Consider the following 21,503-nt stretch of genomic DNA (forward strand, 5'->3'; position numbering starts at 1 on the left):
AAAATAGGCAATATGAATTAGAAGATTAAAGAAAATGATTTTGTCTTAATGGAGTGCTGTAGAGGGAGAATGGTTTCCCCTCCCCTGCCCTGAGGGCAAGGTCGGCATTAAAGAATACGGCTCACTCAAAGCAGCTTCTCACTCCAGTTCCTTTCAACTCGATGGGGTAAGCCTGGCGCCTGAGGAAGTTAAGTTCTTGTACAGTAAATTTGGTAAAAAGGATTTCCCCTGTAGTTTGGTCCTGACAAGGAGAGGGAGGAGCTATTCGGTAGCCAGATTGGACATCAAAACATTGATGTGGTTTAGGCTTTCCACTCGTATTAAGCCAGCGATGATGAATAATGGGATTAGGTCACCGGACACCTGTTTCTCCAAGGTTTTCAAGAAGCAGAGTTTCAGGCAATTAAATAAGTGTTGGATGTTGGCCCAGAGTCACAGCTTAATAATACTGTTCACGAAACGGTTCACTATTCTTTGATGAACGCTATTACACTAGTACTTCTTTGGCTGTTTCCACCACGGAAGTTCACATTTTTGTCCTCCGCCTCGGGACAAAGCACTGAGAGTTGCATTGTGAATGTCAACACTCTACCATACCTATGGAGGGGCAATAACCGAGAGTGAATCCCCATCTTCAAGCTGGAAGACAGGAGGGGCTCCCCGTGGGGTGCCTGCCTGCAAGACAGGAGGGAGAGCTGAGCTTCTCTTTCACACCGAATCCCTGGTAGGGCCTGACTGCCCAACACAGAGCCCTGGGCAGCTGAGCTTGAATTGCGGACACTCCTCTACGATAGCCAGGATCCGTGGAGCCAGTGCCTGCTGGGCTGGAAAGTGGGGTCCAGGCAGGGTTCACTGCTTCTGCAGGGATGCCTCCCACCCCGGAGAAAACCAGGTCTCAAATGCAGGCAAAACAGACATGAGGGGGCCGGGGGCGGCCTCAGGATCTTTTTCCAGCAGGGCAATAACTGTCAAATTGGCAGGTGACTGGACCTTTTACTAGCCACTGAGTCCGTGTCAGGCTGCAAGAAGGCTTATGCCATTTCATTTTGGATGTTTGACCCTGCTTGGGTTTAAAAACCATGTAGTACAAATGCAGCGTGGCTTAGTGGCAAGAGCACTGGTTTGGGGGTCACAGAGGTCGTGAGTTCTAATCCTGGCTCCACCACTTATCAGCCGTGTGACTCTGGGCAAGTCACTTAGCTTCTCTGTGCCTCAGTTGCCTCATCTGTATAATGGGGATGAAGACCGTGAGCCCCATGTGGGACAACCCGATTACCCTGTACCTACCCCAGCGCTTAGGACAGTGCTTGGCATATAGTAAGCGCTTAACAAATATCATCATCATTAAATGCCCAGTAAACCCCGAAGAGTAGCCGCAGGAGAGAAGCTACTTGAAGCCCGAGGAAGAGAAAAGCAAGAGAAACACATCTCCTGAGTTTTCTGAGCAAGGGAACCACCACTACATCCCCCGCACACACGGAGACTCTGGCTACTGACCTCAGCTCATCAGCCAGCATTCTAAATAACTCGCACCAAGTATTTTTCCCTTAATTTTCATGCTTTTGTCATGGCAATTGGAGCTGGACCTCTGGCCCTATTTTAATAACTCACACCGGGTCCTAAAGTGGGAATGGTATTATTACTTGATTGTGAAATCAAAGGATGGAACATGGCTGCATTTCACATCTGCCTATGTTCACCTCTCAGACCTCCCGTCTGAAGGGCAGCTTTTCACCTGTGGTTGTAGACCGTTAAGCTCCTTGGGGGCAGGGAACGTGTCTATCAACTCTTTGATATTGTACTCTCCCAAGTGCTCAGGATAGTGGTCTGCACACAGTAAGCACTCAATTAAAACCACTGATTGACAGGTGAGGGTGGGGATTGTTTTTGCTTTCCAACTCTTTATTTACAAAGGCTGATGAAGACGCCCCCGCCCCCCGCGTAAACCTTCACCATATAGCTCGTCTTCCCTAGCACCAGTGTACTACCTGTGAAATTCTCTATAGTGAAGCTTGTCTTCTCCTTTTGCTCCAAAGAAGTGGATCTGGAGGGTGGTATTAACTTCAGAATCTTCCATTTTAGATTCCTAGAAAACCAAACAATAACATTTCAAATATGAATAATCACTATATTTTCAAATATAACAAGTGTATCGTCTGCCACTACTCCAATTCGTGTAATCAACATGGTCCCAGTCCTGTTTGGGGACAGTCCCTGGGTAAACAAATGCATTAGCAGGAATCTGGTTATATTACATTATGGGCAGGGAACGGGACTGCTAATTATGTTGTACCGTACTCTCCCAAGCGCTTTGTACAGTGCCCTGGACACAGTAAGCTCTCAATAAACACAACTGATTGATCATCCAAAAATTGAAAAAAGAAAAGTGTGGCCTAATGGATAGAGCACGGGCCTAGGAGTTAGCAGGACCTGGGTTCTAATCCTGGCGCCACCACTTATCTGCTGTGTGACCTTGGGCAAGTCACAACTTCTCTGAGTCTCAGTTACCTCATCTGTAAAACAGAAATCAGGACCATGAGCCCCATGTAGGACTTGTCATGGAGCTTATATCTACCCTCCAATGCTTAGTACAGTCCCTGGCACGTACAAAGTGCTTAACAAATACTGTTAAAAAAAGTTCTTCAAGTGAACTTTGGTTTCTGACAGGAAAAGTTAGATGAAGGGGATGAGATAAAGACCGGATGGGCAGGGGGCGGCTTAAAGTCCTGTAGGACTAGTACAATGTACTGAACACAGTAAGCACTCAATAATACCACTGATTGATTGATTGATAGATGATGGCCTCTATCCAATATCTGGGTGACAAGTCATATACTAGTAATAATGATAGCGCTTAAGTGTTAATGATGTGCTGAACCCTGGGGTAGATAGAAGACTACCTAACGGATCAAGACGGAGTCCTCGTCCTCCACCGGGCTCACAATCTACCTTATCCTCATTTTGCAGGTGAGGTGAAGTGGACTTGCCCCAAGTCCCAGGGCAGGCCAGGGGCAGAGCTGGGACTGGAACCCCCCGAGGTCTCCGAACTGCCTGTCCCAGGCTGTTTCCACAAAACCATGCTGCGTCCTCAGATGGGGCAACTGCGGATAAGGAAAAGCTGACTTGCGGTTTAAGTTCTTGAAAAACAGGCCCTTGATCACCTTAGCGATCGTCTAGCGATGGTACAGTGCTCTGCAAACAGTAAGAGCTCAGCAGATACCATTGATTAATTGATCTAGTGCCTTGGTTTCCTGATGGACAGGTCAGCTCAAGCAAGTCCTCTCCTCCACTTCTGCTGGTAGCAGTCTCCACTCAAGTTTTCAACTGCTGACCCACGTAATGATCCCTTTTAGACTGTGAGCCCACTGCTGGGTAGGGACTGTCTCTATACGTTGCCAATTTGTACTTCCCAAGCGCTTAGTACAGTGCTCTGCACATAGTAAGCGCTCAATAAATACGATTGATGATGATGATACAAAGAACTTCTGTTGCCCTGCAGATAGAACCAGCGTGATCTAGTGGGTATTTCCTGGCTGACTTACTCTGAAAGAATAGTTTCTAATATGGACTGTCACCATATGCCAACAGCACGCGTTGGTAGGACATGTTTTAAATAATCTTTTCTAATTAGGTTAGGTGCTAGAATTGCTACGTGTAAAATTACATACAGCTGCAGCTTTACCAAAAATGAATTTTCCGTTGTTGCAGGTATTGTTTTTCAATCTATTCTTAACAGCGCAGATGTTTCCAAGTGTGTTTTGTCTTTTACGGTTTGAAATGGCTCCTCATTTTTGAACTTGCTATTTCTTCTAAGCAGTATTTATTCCCAGGAGAAGAAAACTTGGGGAAAATTGACTGGTCCTGCCCTGAACCCAATGCTGAGTTTCTCCAGAACCAACCATCTTCTTTGACGACACCTTATTTCGATATTTGACTTCTTTTACAGTCCCAAATCTTCAGCGCCAATGTCTTGCCGTCAGCCGCCTGCTTCTTAGAATAAGTTGCCTCACTGGGAGGGGGGCAATTATGGATAACATTTCAATGCATTTTGGTGGCTAGATGCCATACTGTACTGGCTGGCAGATCTGGTCAAGCAAATGGAAATCTCCCATTAACAAGGAAGTCCTCCACAATTGGAAGTAACTGGCCAATGAGGCTGATCTGTCTAGTTATGGCTTCATGGTAGTGCTTTCAGGCCAACAGTTACGAAAACAGATGGCAACATTTTAATAAATTATGCCTAGTGAAAATTAATACATTCCTTCTTCTTGGAGGAAAGTGATTTAAACAGAAGAACATTCAGAAAGAGAACAAGTCAGAGTCAGGAGATCTGGGATCTAGTCTTACTTCTGCTACTGGCTGGCCTACTGTGTGATTTGGGCCAGTCACAACTTCTCTGTGCCTCAGTTACCTCATCTGTAAAATGGGGATTAAGACTGTGGGCCCCACATGGGACAACCTGATCCCCTAGTATCCTCCCCAGCACTTAGGACAGTGCTTTACACATAGTAAGTGCTTAACAAATACCCAAATTATTATTAATAGTATCTCAGGCAAATCACTTAAAGTCTCTGTGACTCTGTTTCCCTCATGTGCAAAATCTGCCTCTTCCTACCTCTCAAGAATACTGATGACACATTTATAAAATGTGAAGGCACTTGTGTGGCAGGGAACACGTCTATCAACTCTGTTATAGTGTACTATCTCAAGCTCTTTAATACAGTGCTCTGCACACAGTAAGTGCTCAATAAATACGACTAATAAATTCAAGATAGTATTTTTAATTCCATGCTCCAATTTATTATAAAGCATTTAGTAGCAGTAATATAATTTATTAAGTGCTTACTCTGTACAGAGCACTGTACTAAGTGATGGGAAAGAATACGCAGGTGGGAATTAGACACAGTCCCTATCCTTTGCAGGGCTCACATTCCAACATGGTTTGTTAGGTGAAAGAACACCAAGACACTTAGGCTAGTATACATATTCATAACTGCTGTAACACTGTTGCATAATTTTTTCTTTACCAAAAAAACAGTTGTATTATTAGAATTTATCGAGTGCTTACTTGATGCTATGTACTTGGGAAGTGGGAAGTAACAAGCACTTGGGAAGTACAAAGCAAATAAGTGGCATGTTCTTCACCCACAAGGAGCTTACTCTCTAACAGGGCAGACATATAAATATTTACACAGTAGAGTGATCAAAGTAACTGAATGTACAGTTGAACAAGTGCACATAAAAAGGTGCTGAGAATGCATATAAATATAATTCTAAGTGCTACAGGTGGCTGATGAGTTTACGTGGCTTTGGGTACTGGGAATTAGTTGGGGAAAGCGTGTAGGTGAAGAAGGCTTTCAGAAGAGTTTTGCAATCAGAGAGGGATGTAGCGGGGGGCGTTTTGGGAGGGAGGGAGTTCTGGGGAAACAGCAGGAGAGAGGGAATGGGGTGGAGTGGGAGAGTCAAGAGTGAGGTGCAGTGAAGAAGTCTGCTTGGGAGGAACAGAGAGAGTGATGTGGGGAATAAGAGGAGGAGAGAGGATAAAGGGAAGGTGGAGCGGGTTGGCAGAGAGCCTGGAAACTGACTGGAAGTAGTTTTTGTTTGTTCTCCTAGACAAGGCAGAGAAGCCACTTGAACAGAACTTCAGAGCCTCTAAAAGGTCTAAAACCATACAATGAGGGTGGATTTCTGTGTTAGTCTACTTTCAGCATAGCATAGTGGAGTTTACTGAGTCCAGCAAAACCCTAAGCAACATGAGATTTTCCTAGCAGTTCATAGGAATTTCAAGATGATTCTAAGTGGGCTCTGGGGCTTTTATCCCTCTGAAGAAGGGAAATGAAAGATGAGTCTGTTCAGTTTGACTGCACACTAATTAATGGTTACTTAGCTTCCAGCGGCCTCATCAATACTAAGTCCCAAGGACACAAAGTATGTTCATATTTAAAAGGAAACATTTTCTGTTTTTATCTACACCATATTTCGCTTCAAGCAGAGCAGGGTTGAGATTGTTTACTAAACCTGGATAAGCCCAGGTAGGGGTCTTGGAATGCGACCACTGGGGAGAAGCTGAAAAGTCCCAGTGTCCGGGCTTCAGGACTTGTGGTGTTTCTCCCTTCGTGTAAGATGAGGGAGCAACACCGCAGACCTCAGCCCTCCTGGGGAAGTTAAGAACAAACTTTAGATTACAACAGAATAAAAAGAGCCTTAGAGAAGCAAACAAGAACTAAGGACATTTTCACCTGCAGTGATGATCCCTAGCCAAACTCTGGCATTTAAATCAATCAATCATTCAGTCAACAGTATTTATTTAGTGCTTACTGTGTACTAAGAGCTTGGGAGAGTACAACGGAGTTGGTAGACACATTATATGTTGCCAATCTGTACTTCCCAAGTGATTAGTACAGTGCTCTGAACATAGTAAGTGCTCAATAAATACGATTGATGATGATGATGATTTCCTGCCCACCAGCAGCATTATATAATCTAGACGGGGAGAGAAAGACACTACAGAACGCCTTCAAAATGGAATTAAAAAGCAGAATGGGACCAAAATAATTTCATAAAAACATATTCCGGTGACCTAATGACATAATCAATCGATCAACAGCATTTATTGAGTGCTTACTCTGTGCAGAGCGTTGTACTAAGTGCCTGGGAGAGTATGCTACAACAGAGATGGCAGGCATGTCCCCTGCCCACAACAGACAGCTTCAATTGTTCACCTTTCACTATATCCATATTAATTCAACTGTTGGGGGGAGCATTTAGCATTGTGTCAGTTAAGCAAGCACACAAAGCAGCAGTTTCAACAGAAGGAGCTGAGTGGCACCTTCCTTTACTGGCATTTATTTAGCTATTGACAGGAAAGTGACGGGCACAAACAGTTCTTATCAGAGCCGATCTGAGATGACAAAAGCCTATCCCTGGATTTACAATAAATGCGTACCTACTTGCTATTCTTTTTATCAGCTGAAATTCCAGGGAAGAGCTGGCAGATGTCCAACTACGCTAGCGGGAGCTTTTTAAATGCCATCCTTTAAGGGTATTTCAAATGCCAAAGAGTTTTTCTTCCTAGGAATCACAGGGGAGTCAAAAATTCCGATTATCACTCATTGAGTCAATCGATCAGTGAAATCTACTATATGCAGAGCACCACACTACAGAATTGAGGGCATTTGGTCCTACCCAACATGGCCTGGTGGCAAGAGCCTGGGTCAGAGGACATGGGTTCTAGTCCTGACTCCACCACATGCTTGCTGCTTGACAGTGGACATGTCATTTAGCTTCTCTGTGCTTCAGATTCCTCATCTGCAAAATGGGGATTCAATACCTGTTCTCTCTCCTATTTAGATTGTGAGCCCCAGGTTGGACACGGACCGTGTCTGACCTGATTATCTTGTACCTTCCTCTGGGTTCGGCAGTGCCTAGCACTTCGTAAGTGCCTAATGAATTCCATACATTCCACAAATATCTAACCAAAACTAAGATGTGAGACGGAGAAAGCGGCTAATATGTTGGATGGCAAATGCGATTATCGTTCAATGACACACTTCACGTGCTTTTTAAAAATGACCTTAGGCTAGGTTGCACTGATGGCAAGGGAGTCTCCTGGGGAGAATGGTGGGCACACCTCAGTCAGTTCTGAGGCTCCAGGGTTGAGAACCAGCCGGGAGGAGTTGACTGCAGTGCTTCAGGTGACCTTGGGCCCTACTCTCACTCCCTCGTCCCCTCCCGTCACGTTCCCGCTGGGGCACGGAGCAGAGGGGCAGTCCATTGCAAAATGCAAGTGTAGCCTGTACCCACATCAGCCAGCGAAAGGCAGAACCGGGATGAGAAGCCAGGCCTCCAGATTCTTAAAACAGTGTTCTTTCTAGAGCTCTCTCTCCTCTTTTCCCTCTTTCTCTCTTCCTCTCCCTAGATGAGTTCTATTCTAAGTGGAAGCATTGTTCGGATTTGGAGCATTTCATCTCAGAAACAAGAATGAGATGCAGATCTCGGCAAGTATTGGCACAACATCCTGTGACATTCAGACACCAGACACCATTGTGCCGGCTGCACTGAGGAACGCTGAGATGGCTTTCATGTCTCTGGAAACGAGACACTGCTGATGATGTGCAGAAATACTACAAGGGCTAGAGAGGGAGAAGGTCTCGGAATCTGACACAGGCAAGTCGTTTCTCCATATTGCAAGGATGAGTGAGTTGTTCATTTTGGACTTTTGCCAGAGCAAATATTACAGACCCTCAAGTGAAGGGCTGCCTTTATTCAACAAATGGAAAAATATGGGAAAGAATGAAATGCTAAATCCCCCTTTATCCAAAATGGGTCAGTACCGGCAGTCTATTGGAGGCTGTGGGGGGGAGCAGAGGGTCCCTACAGTCTACAGTTGTCAGATCGCTGACTGCCTGAGGCCGGGGCAGGGACCAGGGTGGTTTTGAGGCTGTTCCAGAGGAACTGGATATTGCTGACCCAAAGCCACAAGGTCAAATGTAACAACTGGGCCAAACCCAGGTTTCCAGGAGCCATTCTGGCTGGTGGGGGCAAGTGAGATTGGTGGAACCACCCTGGAGGCCTAAGGTACCATGGACTCGCCCTTTCAACCTGCCACCACGGACTCACTGCTCCTTGCTGGGAGGTCAGTTTGGCTTTACCCACCCTGGCCTCATCCTCTCCCAAACCTGGCAACCCCTGAACCGGCCAGGCTGGTGGTGGGGTCCAGAGAGCGGCTGCACGCTCCCGACAGCCCACGAGAGAAGGGCAGCTACTGAATCTCAGGCTGATCCGGTACACGCACCTGCATCCGCACGTTCAAACATCCGTGTTGGCACAGGCTAAAACAAACCACTTCCCGTTAATTTGGAAAAATGGTGACAAAAATCCTTGTGATAAATCCCCCTTTCGTTGGGTGGAAAATGAAGCTAATTAGCACCACAAAGAACACCTTAGTTCTGGGCTTTTTTTTTTTCAAGTGGGGGTTGGTTTTGCCTCCTGCAGGCTCTGCCAATCTATATCCATAACCGAGCCCTCTGATTTTCTGTGCCTGTCGCCTAAAAAATGGGACTGAATGTTTGGGACTGTGTCTTGGAGAGCCTCACTGGGTCAGTGACCAGTGACCTGAGAGGAGGGATAGAACGGGAGATTACGGAAAATTGTTAGCGCGGCTCAGGGCGTTGCGGTGAAACTGCTCCCTAGGCTGGAGGGGACGGGGACAGCGGGACCAGGCCTGTGGTGCAACACCAGGACACCCTGCTCCATGCCATATCACTGCCAGACTCTATCTGCCAGTCCCCCGAAGCGTGATGCTACAGAATAGCCAAAAACAAAGTCCTAAAATGCATCACCATGGCGACAGTGTTCCAGAGTGACCCAGGACTGGACTTGAAGGAAAATGGATGCCCACTGGACACCGAGTAACTGAAATGGGGCTACTGTGAACAGCAGGGCAGGAAAAACTCTGTAAAGAAACAATGAACGATATTTTCAAATGACGAGGTCAAGAGCGGAGCGGCCGGGAATGCCGGCCACAGAAATTCTAATCTGGCCTGGAGGAGTTAGGAAGGGGGAGCCTGTTTCCACAAACACACCGGGAAAGGAAGAGTCTGAAAAGCCACCGCAAACAACACTGGGCCCCTGAGATGGGGGCTTCAGCTACAATAGTGTTTCCTACCGATGCAAACTGACCTTGGTCATCTCCAGGACCATAACCTAGCTGCCCTCAATGCCCGGAGATCGTATGCCCTATTCGCCGACAAATTAAATATGCAGGTGTATGTATGCCAAAGTCTAGAAAAGACTAGCAGAAAATTTTCTGAAATTCTTCAGTTTTCAATGTAAACATAAGCCCAGTCACTTTTATAATTAGCTGTCTGAAACATTTTTCATAAACAAGTCTGTAACAAGCAATACAATGAGATGTAGCACCTTTGAAAATGTTACCATTGCCTTTATGGTGCATGGGAGGAGTTGGGGGGGTGGAGGAGCATTAAACCAGGTGATGATGGGGGAACGTCGGGTGGTGGGAGTGCAGGGAGCAGGCCTTTGTTTAGTGTTGCTTACTGGCAAATTGACTTTACAGGTTCAAGTTGAAAATTTTGGTTGCTGGGTTGCAATTCTACAAAAGCTCAATAAGGTTGTCATCTCATGGACCAGTAACATGATCCACGGAATGTAAAAATGAAATACTTTGGGTACCCACATGGTAGATAGCAGCACTTCATGTCTAGGGATAAAATGAAACAAAATTCAACCAATCTTGTTTACTTAGTGCCTATAAGAGTACAACCAGAGCTAAAGACATAGCCCCTGCCCTTAAGGACCTTACAAGCTAATAAAAAGTCTTCTATCAATCAATCAATCAATCATATTTATTGAGCGCTTACTGTGTGCAGAGCAATGTACTAAGTGCTTGGGAAGTACAACTAAGCGCTTAGGTTTACCCCGAAGTGAGGAAAAAAAACAAGACATAAAAATTGCTTAGCTGATGAGATCCCTCACAGCATTGATTCTACTTAAAAATATTTTATATCTGGGGCTATCCTGCCACATGAAAAGCAATGCTGATTTTCTTATTACAGGAATTTCTTTTAGATTTTCTAATGGCCTGATTTCAATGTAGTTTCCCTATATGTGACTTTTAATTCTCTCTCAGAATCTAACTCATTACCTAGGGTTATTCTTGCTTTCACTCAGATTAATTATGATTGGTCAAAGCTTACTAGTTCATTAATTCAGAATGTTGAACTTTTTCAGTGATAAGGAAAGTTCACGGTCTTGTATGAGCTAAAAATACCGCAGAAGGGAGGATGTTTTAAACGAAGCGCTTGTAAGGTGCATAAAAATAAAAGTGCTGTTTGTCGGCATGCTTTAGATCATAAGACAATCTCTAACACTGACAATTGCCATCTCAAGGGAGTCGTCTAGAAACAAAAATGTGACCTAGCTTCCAAAGCGACTGTGGAATTCTGACCATTTGCAAAGGGGAATTTGTAACTGAGAGTCTGTCCATCCTCCTCTCTGGAGCTAAGGGCCCGAGGAGAGGGCAACTGCTTGGGGAAAGCCACCGTTGGCTCAGGTTAGATTTTCTTCTTGATGAGGTAAAAGAAGAGTAGCTATTGTTTGCTTCATGGTCCCTGCCTATCTTGGCTGGTGGGGTGCGCTGGGGCTCAGTTACTCATCCAGCCTTCCAGCTTCCTCAGGAAAGCAGCATAAAGCACAGGTACCACATTGGAAGCTGCTTTCCTGTTTTGAAAAACAGGTTTTAACGTTCCTGGAGCAGAGGCTTCACAGTGATCACTCCAAGATGCCGCTGAAGGAGATTCAATTAACTTTTCCTATTACATTACCTACCTTCCAAGTTTAAGAGCAAACCCTCTACCTTTCAAGCCCTACATGCTTGTGGCTAAAATTACCCAGCCACCAAACTACATTCTGACAATGATTCTAAACAGGAAAAGTCTCCAGATTCTGCCAAAAATCCAGTAAACTGTTCATCAGTGCATACCATAAGCATGGACTCATCCCTGGCTGCTGCCTTCAAATCCTCTTGTCTTCTAATAATTTGCTGAAGCTGAAATAAAATGAAATTTAAGACAATGAATTGGCAGATGATAATTTCTAACAGTTTGTCTGTGACTTGGTTACAAGAATAATTGATTTGAAGCTTTCCATTAGAAACTACATATTATTCACCAACTATTTGATCATCACAGATACCATAAAAGCTGTATTGATTTTAAAAAAGGGATTCCTTATTCATACTTCTTTCTCTTTACTGCCTCAGAAAGATGCATACCAAGCAGTTTTTCCTAAGAAAGCTGGTGAATACCCACAGAACCTCTGACTTAATCGAATTAATGCTTAACTTCCTTATTTTTACCCAGGCTTTCCCCCGGCTAGTCCTTTTATTCTGACAATTTAAAAACTGGCTGAAACCCATGAAATCTTCACAGGCTTTAGTGTTTTCTAATCTCTCCCTGGTGTCCTCCTTTCCCATCTTTGGTTCTTCCCAGCCACCTCCCAGTCTTCATCTCTCCCCTCCATCAACTTGGGGATCAACTCCATCAACTTCCCTCCCTCCACCTGCTTCCCTCACTCCACCCTGTCTTTCTCAATTCCTGTAGCCTCCACTACTTCCCCGCTCCCTTTCCCAGCCTTTCACCTGCCCTCACTCCAAACCACCACTCTGACTTCACAATCCTGCTATTTTCCCAGTCCACAGAACCCCACAATTCCTGTCCCAGGTCCCTTCCCTCCCTCCCTCCCTTCCTTCACTGGAGCCCTTCCCTCTGCCCGGCTGGGCTCTGCTCTCGAGCTCCGCTCCCTTTCTATAGTGAGGATCCCGCAGGTCCGTAGGACTGCCGTTCTGCAGCCAGTTTCCCACAAGTCTATAGTGTCACCATGCCACCATGCCCCATGCCATGCCTTTTAGGCTGTGAGCCCACTGCTGGGTAGAGACTGTCTCTATATGTTGCCAACTTGTACTTCCCAAACGCTTAGTACAGTGCTCTGCACACAGTAAGCGCTCAATACGATTGATTGATTGATGCCACCCAGTGTGTGGAGGGCAGAAGAGGCGCCCAAGACTACAGACATGACTCCATCCTGCGCCTGAACTCACAATTTCCACATCTGCCTTTTTATGCTGACCTTTTTCCAACAAGTGCTTCCACAACTACAGGAGTAAAATCATTCTAGCTCTCCCGGTTTAGTGACTTTGGATAAAGTCACTAGGACTAAATATGACATACATACCTTTCAGGGTCATTGTTTCAATCCTCAAATGGGCAGCAAAATGAAAGAAGAAGGGAGTTGTGGGTAAAGAAGGCAGCCCAGAAGTAGCATTATGGATTCAGACCGAACATTTAAATGGAATTTTTTCCTCCGGATTCGCCTGACCTCCCCCTGTAACTTATTATTGACTCCCCTTGCCCTGTTTTTGTTTCAGGATTGTGCTGCCCTCCCCTCCCTTTTATCCACCTCCAACACCCTCCATTTTTGGCTGGGGAGGGCCCACAGGCGGAGTAGTCAGCGCGGGGCCCTAGGCACATGACAAACTCAGCCCCTTCCCCTTCCGACCACCCTTCATGTTTTTAGTTCTTCAAAGGACCACCCTCCGCCACTTCTCCCTCCTATCTATTCCACCACTCTCCCGCCTCACTGCTGTTATTTTTTTAATGGTGCTGAATAAGCACTTCCTATGCACCAAGCACTGGGCTAAGTGCTGGGACCGATACAGGACAACAGGATTGGGGCTCACCATCTAAGAGGGTGGGAGAACAGTATCTTAGCCCCATTTTATAGATGAAAAACCTGAGGCTCTAAGAAGATATATGCCTTGTCCTAGGGTCACACAGTAGGTCAGTGGCAGAGTTGGAACTAGAACCTGGATCTTCCGATTCTCAGTTCTGTGTTCTTTTCACTAGGCCAAATTGCCTCCCTTCTCTCTGAGGACAGTAATTTACTCCAATTTGCTCTTATTTTCTTGTCCACTAATCCATCAACATTCACAGGAAAGATCTTTTTTAAGGATTTTCAACACTCGATTCTGCAACTAATTTTAGCTACTTCAACTGGGACTAATTGAACCCGGTTCTGAAACCCAGTCACAAGCTATCCTGTGCAGCAAAATCTAAAAATAACCTGCCTGGGGCCTCCTGACTCCCTTTGCTTATTTTCTTACTGGACTGTGTGATAGCCAAAAAAAGACACTTTATAGAATATGTGCTGTAGTCAGGAACCAGGCTGAAGAGCCAGGGTCCCACTGGCGTGCGTAGGCAATGCTCCCTGCCACTGTAATGAATATATGCAACAATGAGAAAGTCTAAAACATACTTACTAAATGACCCGAAAATATTTGAAATCTGATATGCTGTCACTGCCAAACATTTATAAACATCAGTGAATTAGTGCAATCAATCAACCAATCTTAGTCTTTGAGTAGCAACTGTGCGCAGAGCACTGTGCTAAGAACTTGGTAAAAATAAATGGTCGTGGTTACTGAAAATAGCACCTAGCTCAAGGAGGGGGCAAGGGAAGGGGGACAAGGAGAGGGGAACAAAGGGCAGGGAAAGGATGAGTCGGGGTGGGAGAAAGGGAATAGAGAAAAGGGCACAGGGAGAGGAGGGGAGAAAGCAATGGCAGCTGCATGTAGTAACGATGTGAGGCCAATGCAGATTTTATTGGCTGGTGAAAAGCTGTATGGGTTGAGGGATTCTTAAACCACATCTTCACAGATGTCTCCCAACTCTTTTAGGGAGATTCAGAGATGGATCTAATAAAGAAAAGGGACACTGAAAGAGCTGCAGGGGGATTGTGGGCAGATATGACCACAAGCCACCCTGAGAAGCATTCACCCTGGCAGTAAGGGGCAAAGGAGAAATTGCCCTGGGTGCCTGGCCTGCCCCAGCCAAGCGGTTGGACCCCTGATCTGGGTATGGGTGAACCCGATTAGCTCTCTGTCAGGTTGGGTCAGTCCCCCTAAGCACTATTTGCACGAGCAGGACAGGGAAAAGGAGGAAGGAGGAAGGATCATGGCTACTCTTTCGTATTTTGGGGTCCTTCGCTAAACAGGAAGTCAGTGTGCGAGGGTCTATAAACTAACATAGACACTGGTCCCAGCTGTTCGCACTTGTAAACTACAGCGATTTCTGAAAGGCAACAAAGGAATCTCAAAATATTTCCATTTGTAGATATTTCAGAAGTCAGAGTACTCCTATTTCTGCCTTGGTGATTGTTCTCAGGATTCACCTGATGTGTTAGCTTTCTGTTTCGAGGCCCCTAAAGCTTATCACTTGCAACATAGAGAATCAATGGTGGGGTGCGGTAAGGGTGGGAAGAGCAGCAGGCGGGAGATATGTTCAACAGGTAGACGTTTTTATGGTTGAGAACCGGATGGTGAAGTGGGTTACTTAATTTGGTTCTTCAGTCTTATACCCACTGGGAACTCAGAGAAATCAGCTAATGAAATGAGCTCACTTCTCCAAATCAGAAAATAATTTTTAAGCTGGGTGACTCACCACACATATGCTGATCACTTCCAAACCACTGAGGGGGACTCCCCTAGTTTCAGGGTCGGCCCCAGGTTTCTATAACTGGAAGCCAAAGGCTCCCTCCTGCTGAGGGAGAGGCCAGGGCCAAGTTTTTCCTCTGGCCTTGCTGACTTAAGGACATACACAGAAGCAAGAGAACAGGATGGAGGGAAGGACAGATGGGTTCCTCAGTGAAGGGCTGGTGCTCAGAGGCAGATTCCTGGCCCAGCCACCTTTCTGAGGGCAACCAGAAGATTCCCTCTGGACTGTAAGCTCGTTGTGGGCAGGGAAGGTGTCTACCACCTCTATCATATTGTACTCAGTGCTTAGTATAGTGCTGTGCATAAAGTAAGCACTCAATACATATAACTGATTGATTGACTGATTCCCCAGGAGACTGTCCGGGTGGTCCTCACTTTTCAGGGATTTGCACCTGCCAATCCCCAAACTGGCTAGTGGTCCTGCGATGGCTTTGTTGGAGCCTCCAGCTCCCAAACGTCCCTTGGATTCCAAAAAAGATTTACAGTTAAGTAGCCTTCACCAGGACTCCACTCTAGCTGCTTGCAATTTCAGTTTCTGTTGGAGCTTACAATCCAAGCCCGGATCATGTCTCCTACCTCTATTGTCCACGTTGCTTAGTGCTGTGCTCTACACACAGTAGGTGCTCATTATATACTGTTGATTGACAGCTCACCACTCCCCTTCCCAGCAAGGGGCAAGCGGAGAAGCATCCTGAGCATTTGCTTTGTCCCCCGGCTTCTACCCTGGTGCACCAGAATTGCTGCTTTTGGATTTGGAATAAGTCAGACTTGAAGCAAAGATGATTTTCATTTTTACAAACAGATTCACTAATCTACATGTAGTGCTTATGAAGTTTATTTTCTATGTACTCTTTGGAGAACTCTCATGAAATGGACTAAATGAGCTCAAGCCTGCTTACCTTGAAGAATTCTCTCTTGTCAACCCGCTCATCACCATCTGAATCCAGCATTTTAAAGGCCATGTGAAATCCAGTCTGCGGTCCTGCAGTGCGTGGTAAAAAAAGCAAACTTCTGTAAATGTTAAGTGTAAATCTTTAGCATTGGCCTTAAGTCAGTCAATCAGCTCTCCCCCTTCTACCTTACCTGGCTGATTTCCTGCTACAATCCAGCCTGCACGCTTTTCTCCTCCAATGCCAACCTACGCATTCTACCCCGATCTTGTTATCTGACCACCCTTCCCTGGCCCACATCCTCCCCTTGGCCTGCAACGCTCTGCTCCTCCACCACTCTCTTCACTTTCAAAGCCTTATTAAGATTGCATTTCCTCCAAGAGGGCTTCTCTGACTAAGCCCCCACTTCCCCTACTCCATATCCCTCTGCACTGCCTATACACTTGGATCTTTATCCTTTAAACAACTGATATTCACCTCATCCTCAGCCCCACAGCACTTATGTATATATCTAAATGATGTACATTATTTTAATGTCTGTTTCCCCCTCCAGTCTGTAAGCTCCTTGTGGGTAGGGAACAAATCTACCCACTCTATTGTACTCCCCCAAGTGCTTAATACAGTGCTCTGCACACAGTAAGCGCTCAATAAATACGACTGAATGAATGAATGAAGGCACACAATAAGCACTCAATAAATGCTATTGACTGATTGTTTAATAATAAAAACACCACAGGAGGCTCGGGTCTTCACATCCAAATGGGCAGTTAGCAGAAGTGTCTAGCCTGGAAGAGCCTAGCCTGGAGGGATCATCTCTGGTCCCTTGTTTTTTTTGGCTGTGGTGGAAAAGTGCACATGGGCCTGGCCTCCATCATGCTGGTGGGGGTATTTTCTCCGTAGAGATGTTTCACAGACTTCAACCCAGACACTGGAGTGTGCATGGTGTTTGGGCTCAGTGCAGGCACTAAAATAATAATAATAATGACGGTATTTGTTAAGCACTTACTATGTGCTAAGCACTGTTCTAGCTCTGGAGTGGGTACAAGGTAATCAGGTCGTCCCACATGGAGCTCACGGTCTTAATCCTCATTTTACAGATGAGGTAACTGAGGCACAGAGAAGTTAAGTGGCTTGCTCAAGGTCAAACAGCAGACAAGTGGCAGAGTCAGGATTAGAACCCACGTCCTCTGACTCCCGAGCAAGTGCTCCTTCCACTAAGCCATGCTGTTATTGTTATTACAATGAAATATTTGAATACAATGAGCAGAATGCAAATTTGGCATCCCTGAATGTGAACTTGAAAATCTGGATACTCACTGGTGAGGATTGTCAGCAAGAACAGATATTCAGTGTATGAAATCAATCCTGGAGGAAAAAGCATAAAAGTGAATTTGAAATGGTCTTGAGTGAAGAAAACAGTTGCCGAAACCACCAACCATGAATTCCAAACTTTAAATCTCACAAAAACTTTTTTCGTGAGAATGCATACTCTTTCAGAGATCATTTTTTTTATCTTTATAACTCACAGTGAGCTTCGCACACCAAAGGGTGGGGCTTTCGGGCAGAACCACCATTTGAGGGACGGAGCAAAAATGTTGAGTAACAAAGTCAGAGGACAGCAAACAAGTGTCCAAATAGTACTCTTTCTAGATACACCAGAGGAGATGGGAAGAAGTATGATTTGAAAACTTTGTTCGTATGGACGTGGTACTCTTCAAGTCTATTTCTAAGTTTATTATACCACAAGACAGGCAAGCCGCTGGTTAATCACTGTCACTATGCAGTAATAGCATTATTTCTACCTAGATTTAATGTAAAGAGTGATTACAATGGGGCCTGAAATTACTAACTACAAGGATTCGGAGCCAATCGTTATTTAGTTTTAAGATTCCATTCTCCCTTCGCTCTTCTTCCCACCCCATCAGCTGAGAAAAGCCAGCAGAAAGCCCACCAAGCCCTCACTGAGACCGCCTCTGCCCACAGGGATTGACTCTACAGTCCACGGTGAGGCCGGCAGCTGAGAACAAGCGGCAGAGAAACTGGTGTTGGAGAGATGGACCGGAGAACGGCATACGCTAAAACAATGGAATCTGGAATAGGCTCAAACAGTGGAATCACAGAATATTGTGGAGGTGTTTCTGGCGGGGGGCGATCAAATATCCTTCCCCTCCCCACAGCACTTGTATATATTTGTACAGATTTATTACTCTATTTATTTTACTTGTACATATTTACTACTCTATTTATTTTGTTAATGATGTGCATATAGCTTTAATTCTATTTGTTCTGATGATTTTGACCTGTCTACATGTTTTGTTTTGTTGTCTGTCTCCCCCTTCTAGACTGTGAGCCCCGCTGTTGGGTAGGGACCGTCTCTATATGTTGCCAACTTGTACTTCCCAAGGGCTTAGTACAGTGCTCTGCACACAGTGAGCGCTCAATAAATACGACTGAATGAATGAATGAAAGAAATATTCAGAAAAGCTGTGAAAATTACCAAATGACCAGATTAACAGACAACCTTACCAAGTCAAGCCGCCAGCTACGAGCTGGGTGGGTGGGGCGTGGGTTGCCCCAAGCTGGAGGTCAGGGATCCAGAGTTGTGGGGCACGGAAGGGCAGATGCTGAGGGTCAGCTTTGGGCAGGGTGTAGACCAATGCCTAGCCACCACCGGGGCTCGCTGACAGGGCATTTCATTCCAATTCCGATTTAAAACATAATTATCTTTAAAAGCATATATTACTGACAATCCAGCTTTTGGATCATTTTCTTAGCTTTAGAGAATTACCAAAAAAAAACCCTCAAAATAAAAACAAAGTGGAACTTGTTATTGCAGATAATGGAACTTTCCAGTTTTGGAATTGGAATTATTGAGCTGGAATTGGGATGCTTTTCACCTCTCCACTGCAATTTCTCCTCTCTTCAGCTCCAGTCATGGCTAAATCGTACTACCTCTTCCCATTCATTCATTCAATCGTATTTACTGAGTGCTTACTGTGTGCAGAGCACTGTACTAAGCGCTTGGGAAGTACAATTTGGCAACATATAGAGACGGTCCCTGTCCAACAGTGGGCTCACAGTCTAGAAGGGACTGGCTCCCTTGCTCCCAGGCTCCTCTGGTATCCTGTCACTCCTTTATTTATTTATTTATTTTACTTGTACATATCTAGTCTATTTTATTTTGTTAGTACGTTTGGTTTTGTTCTCTGTCTCCCCCTTTTAGACTGTGAGCTCACTGTTGGGTAGGGACTGTCTCTATATGTTGCCAACTTGTACTTCCCCAGTGCTCTGCACACAGTAAGCGCTCAATAAATACGACTGATTGATTGATTGACTGATTACTCAACTCCTCCACTGGTTCCAAACTCTGGGATGGGTCCTTATCACCTTCCTCAGCACACCCCCGCTGCTGCCTTCAAAGGGCACCACCGCTCCATTGAGTTTCCATGCCTTTCATGTCCACTTTTATTGTCTGCCTTATCGTCTCCATCGGGCAAAATGAGGCTTCTCTCAACTTCCTCGGAAGGAGCCTGGGCCTCCATTGTTCCCTAACAATGGCTCCCCTGAGAGCAGACTCAGCTGCCCAAGACCCCCCTTCATTACTGCATCTCCCCATCAACCCCCCCCAAACCCCAGCATCTCCTCCTCCTCCTCCTTTCCCCCTCCCCAACCCAGGCTTAGTCCCTCCATCCTCCCACCCCAGGAGGTGTACGTTGGTATGGAACCAGAATCAGAGAGCTTTGCTCTCTCACCTGGGGCTCACAATCTAAATAGGAGGGAGAACAGCTATTGAGCACGGGTGCTTAGTACAGTACTCTGCCCACAGTAAGTGCTCAATAAATACCACAGACTGGATTGGATTGACTGAGGGAGAGCAGGCTTGGGAGGCAGTAAACGGTGTCCTATCAGGGCCCACCCATCAGGCTCCGCCAACTGTCAGCTGTGACTTTGGGCAAGTCACACCTTCTCTGTGCCTCAGTCCCCTCGTCTGTAAAATGGGGATTAAGACTGTGAGCCCCACGTGGGACAACCTGATCATCTTGTATCCCTCCAGTGTACTTGGGAAGTACAAGCTGGCAACATATAGAGACGGTCCCTACCCAACAGCGGGCTCACAGTCTAGAAGGGGGAGACAGACAACAAAACATGTAGACAGGTCAAAATCATCAGAGCAAATAGAATTAAAGCTATATGCACATCATTAACAAAATAAATAGAATAGTAAATATGTACAAGTAAAATAAAAAGAGTAATAAATCTATACAAATACATACATTTGATCCCTTCGTATATAGTACATGCTTAACAAATATCATCATCATCATTATTATTATTATCAGGGAAGATTATGGGAAAATCTTCCCTGGTTGCTTCTTGGATACCTACAACCCTGCCAGACTGGCAGTGGCTGTTTGTGTCAATCCCGGACCAGCTGCTTGAGGCAGAGAGCGGGTCAGAGGTGCAGGAGCCGGAAACGCTGTTGGCCACTCAGGACCTGCCTGCTTGGATGCTGACAGGTTGAACGCTGGCGGGCACGCATGCACACACACATACACAAACATACAGGCACACCCACACCCTGGTTTCAAAATCATCTCAAATCAGCATGTGTCAAAAACAGTACCAAAACGAAATGAAGTCAAGATTTACCTTTATCTCCAAGGTCTCGGAAAAAGTTGGATCCTCGACGGGCCCGCTTGGCAAATGCCAGGGCACCTTCCACCTCCTTCAAATTCACACACAAGCGCACACCATATCAGTTGGAGAAAACAACTCTATGTAGCTTCAGAAGTCCCCCATCCTCCCCCTCTTCTTACCTTCTGGGAGAGCCTCCTGACCAAGGCTTTACCTACAGAGGGGGAGAGGGAGAGTCGTCATCAGTAACAAGTCTCAGAACTGTTTTACTCTCACACCAAGTGTGGCTGTGTTTTTCAGGTGATTCCAGGAAAATGCCAATATGAAACAGTATTTTACAATCGATCTTTTTCCTTAAACACTTCCTGGAGGCAGGAAAAAGTTTCTAAGAGTGTATGACATCCAGGGAGTTTTGCTGACAGCGCATCCTGAGCCATGTGAGGCCTGCTGTCGGCATGCTATCCCTGCCCCAGCCTCAATCTGACCCAACGCAAGGGCAGCCCAAGTGTGGCCTCTCAAGTGTTGGAGAGATGACACAGCCTACTGACTACATCCAGGGCAATGTCTGGGGAGCCCCCATGGCACACTGGGCCAGAAAGGTCCAGAAATGGGCCCTGCTCTCCTTCCAGCTGCCTGTGAGGACAAGCCTGCCTTTGAGACACTACCGCACCAAGGCCAAATCCACCATCAGGAGTTTCCATCCGAGTACAAAGGTGGGCACACACAAACACGGCAATCAGATCCTTCACATCCACAACACTGCACATTGTTTTTCATTCATTTGTTCTTTCCTAGAGTTTCGGAGCCCTCTCTCTATCGGACTTGAAATCTCACAAAAGGTGTCTCACTCACTCTTTTCCTCTGTGCTTTCATAAAGCTGGTGGCAGACCCGCGTCTTCATCTAATTACTG

The 21,503-nt window shown here is 45.7% G+C and overlaps 1 protein-coding gene across 1 annotated transcript in view; it reads right to left on the bottom strand.

Annotated features, from left to right (window-relative positions):
- The window catches only part of MICU2 (mitochondrial calcium uptake 2), a 91,750-nt gene that overhangs the window by 13,722 nt on the left and 56,525 nt on the right, over positions 1-21,503 (bottom strand). Inside the window, exons 3-8 of the mRNA XM_038762152.1 lie at positions 20,775-20,806; positions 20,608-20,683; positions 17,275-17,322; positions 15,967-16,049; positions 11,501-11,566; positions 1,989-2,086 (exon numbers count right to left, since the gene is read on the bottom strand). Of these exons, the coding sequence (XP_038618080.1) occupies positions 1,989-2,086; positions 11,501-11,566; positions 15,967-16,049; positions 17,275-17,322; positions 20,608-20,683; positions 20,775-20,806 (403 nt within the window). The remainder of the gene's footprint in view (positions 1-1,988; positions 2,087-11,500; positions 11,567-15,966; positions 16,050-17,274; positions 17,323-20,607; positions 20,684-20,774; positions 20,807-21,503) is intronic.

The sequence above is a fragment of the Tachyglossus aculeatus genome, chromosome 20, assembly GCF_015852505.1.
Source record: "Tachyglossus aculeatus isolate mTacAcu1 chromosome 20, mTacAcu1.pri, whole genome shotgun sequence".
Taxonomy (NCBI): domain Eukaryota; kingdom Metazoa; phylum Chordata; class Mammalia; order Monotremata; family Tachyglossidae; genus Tachyglossus; species Tachyglossus aculeatus.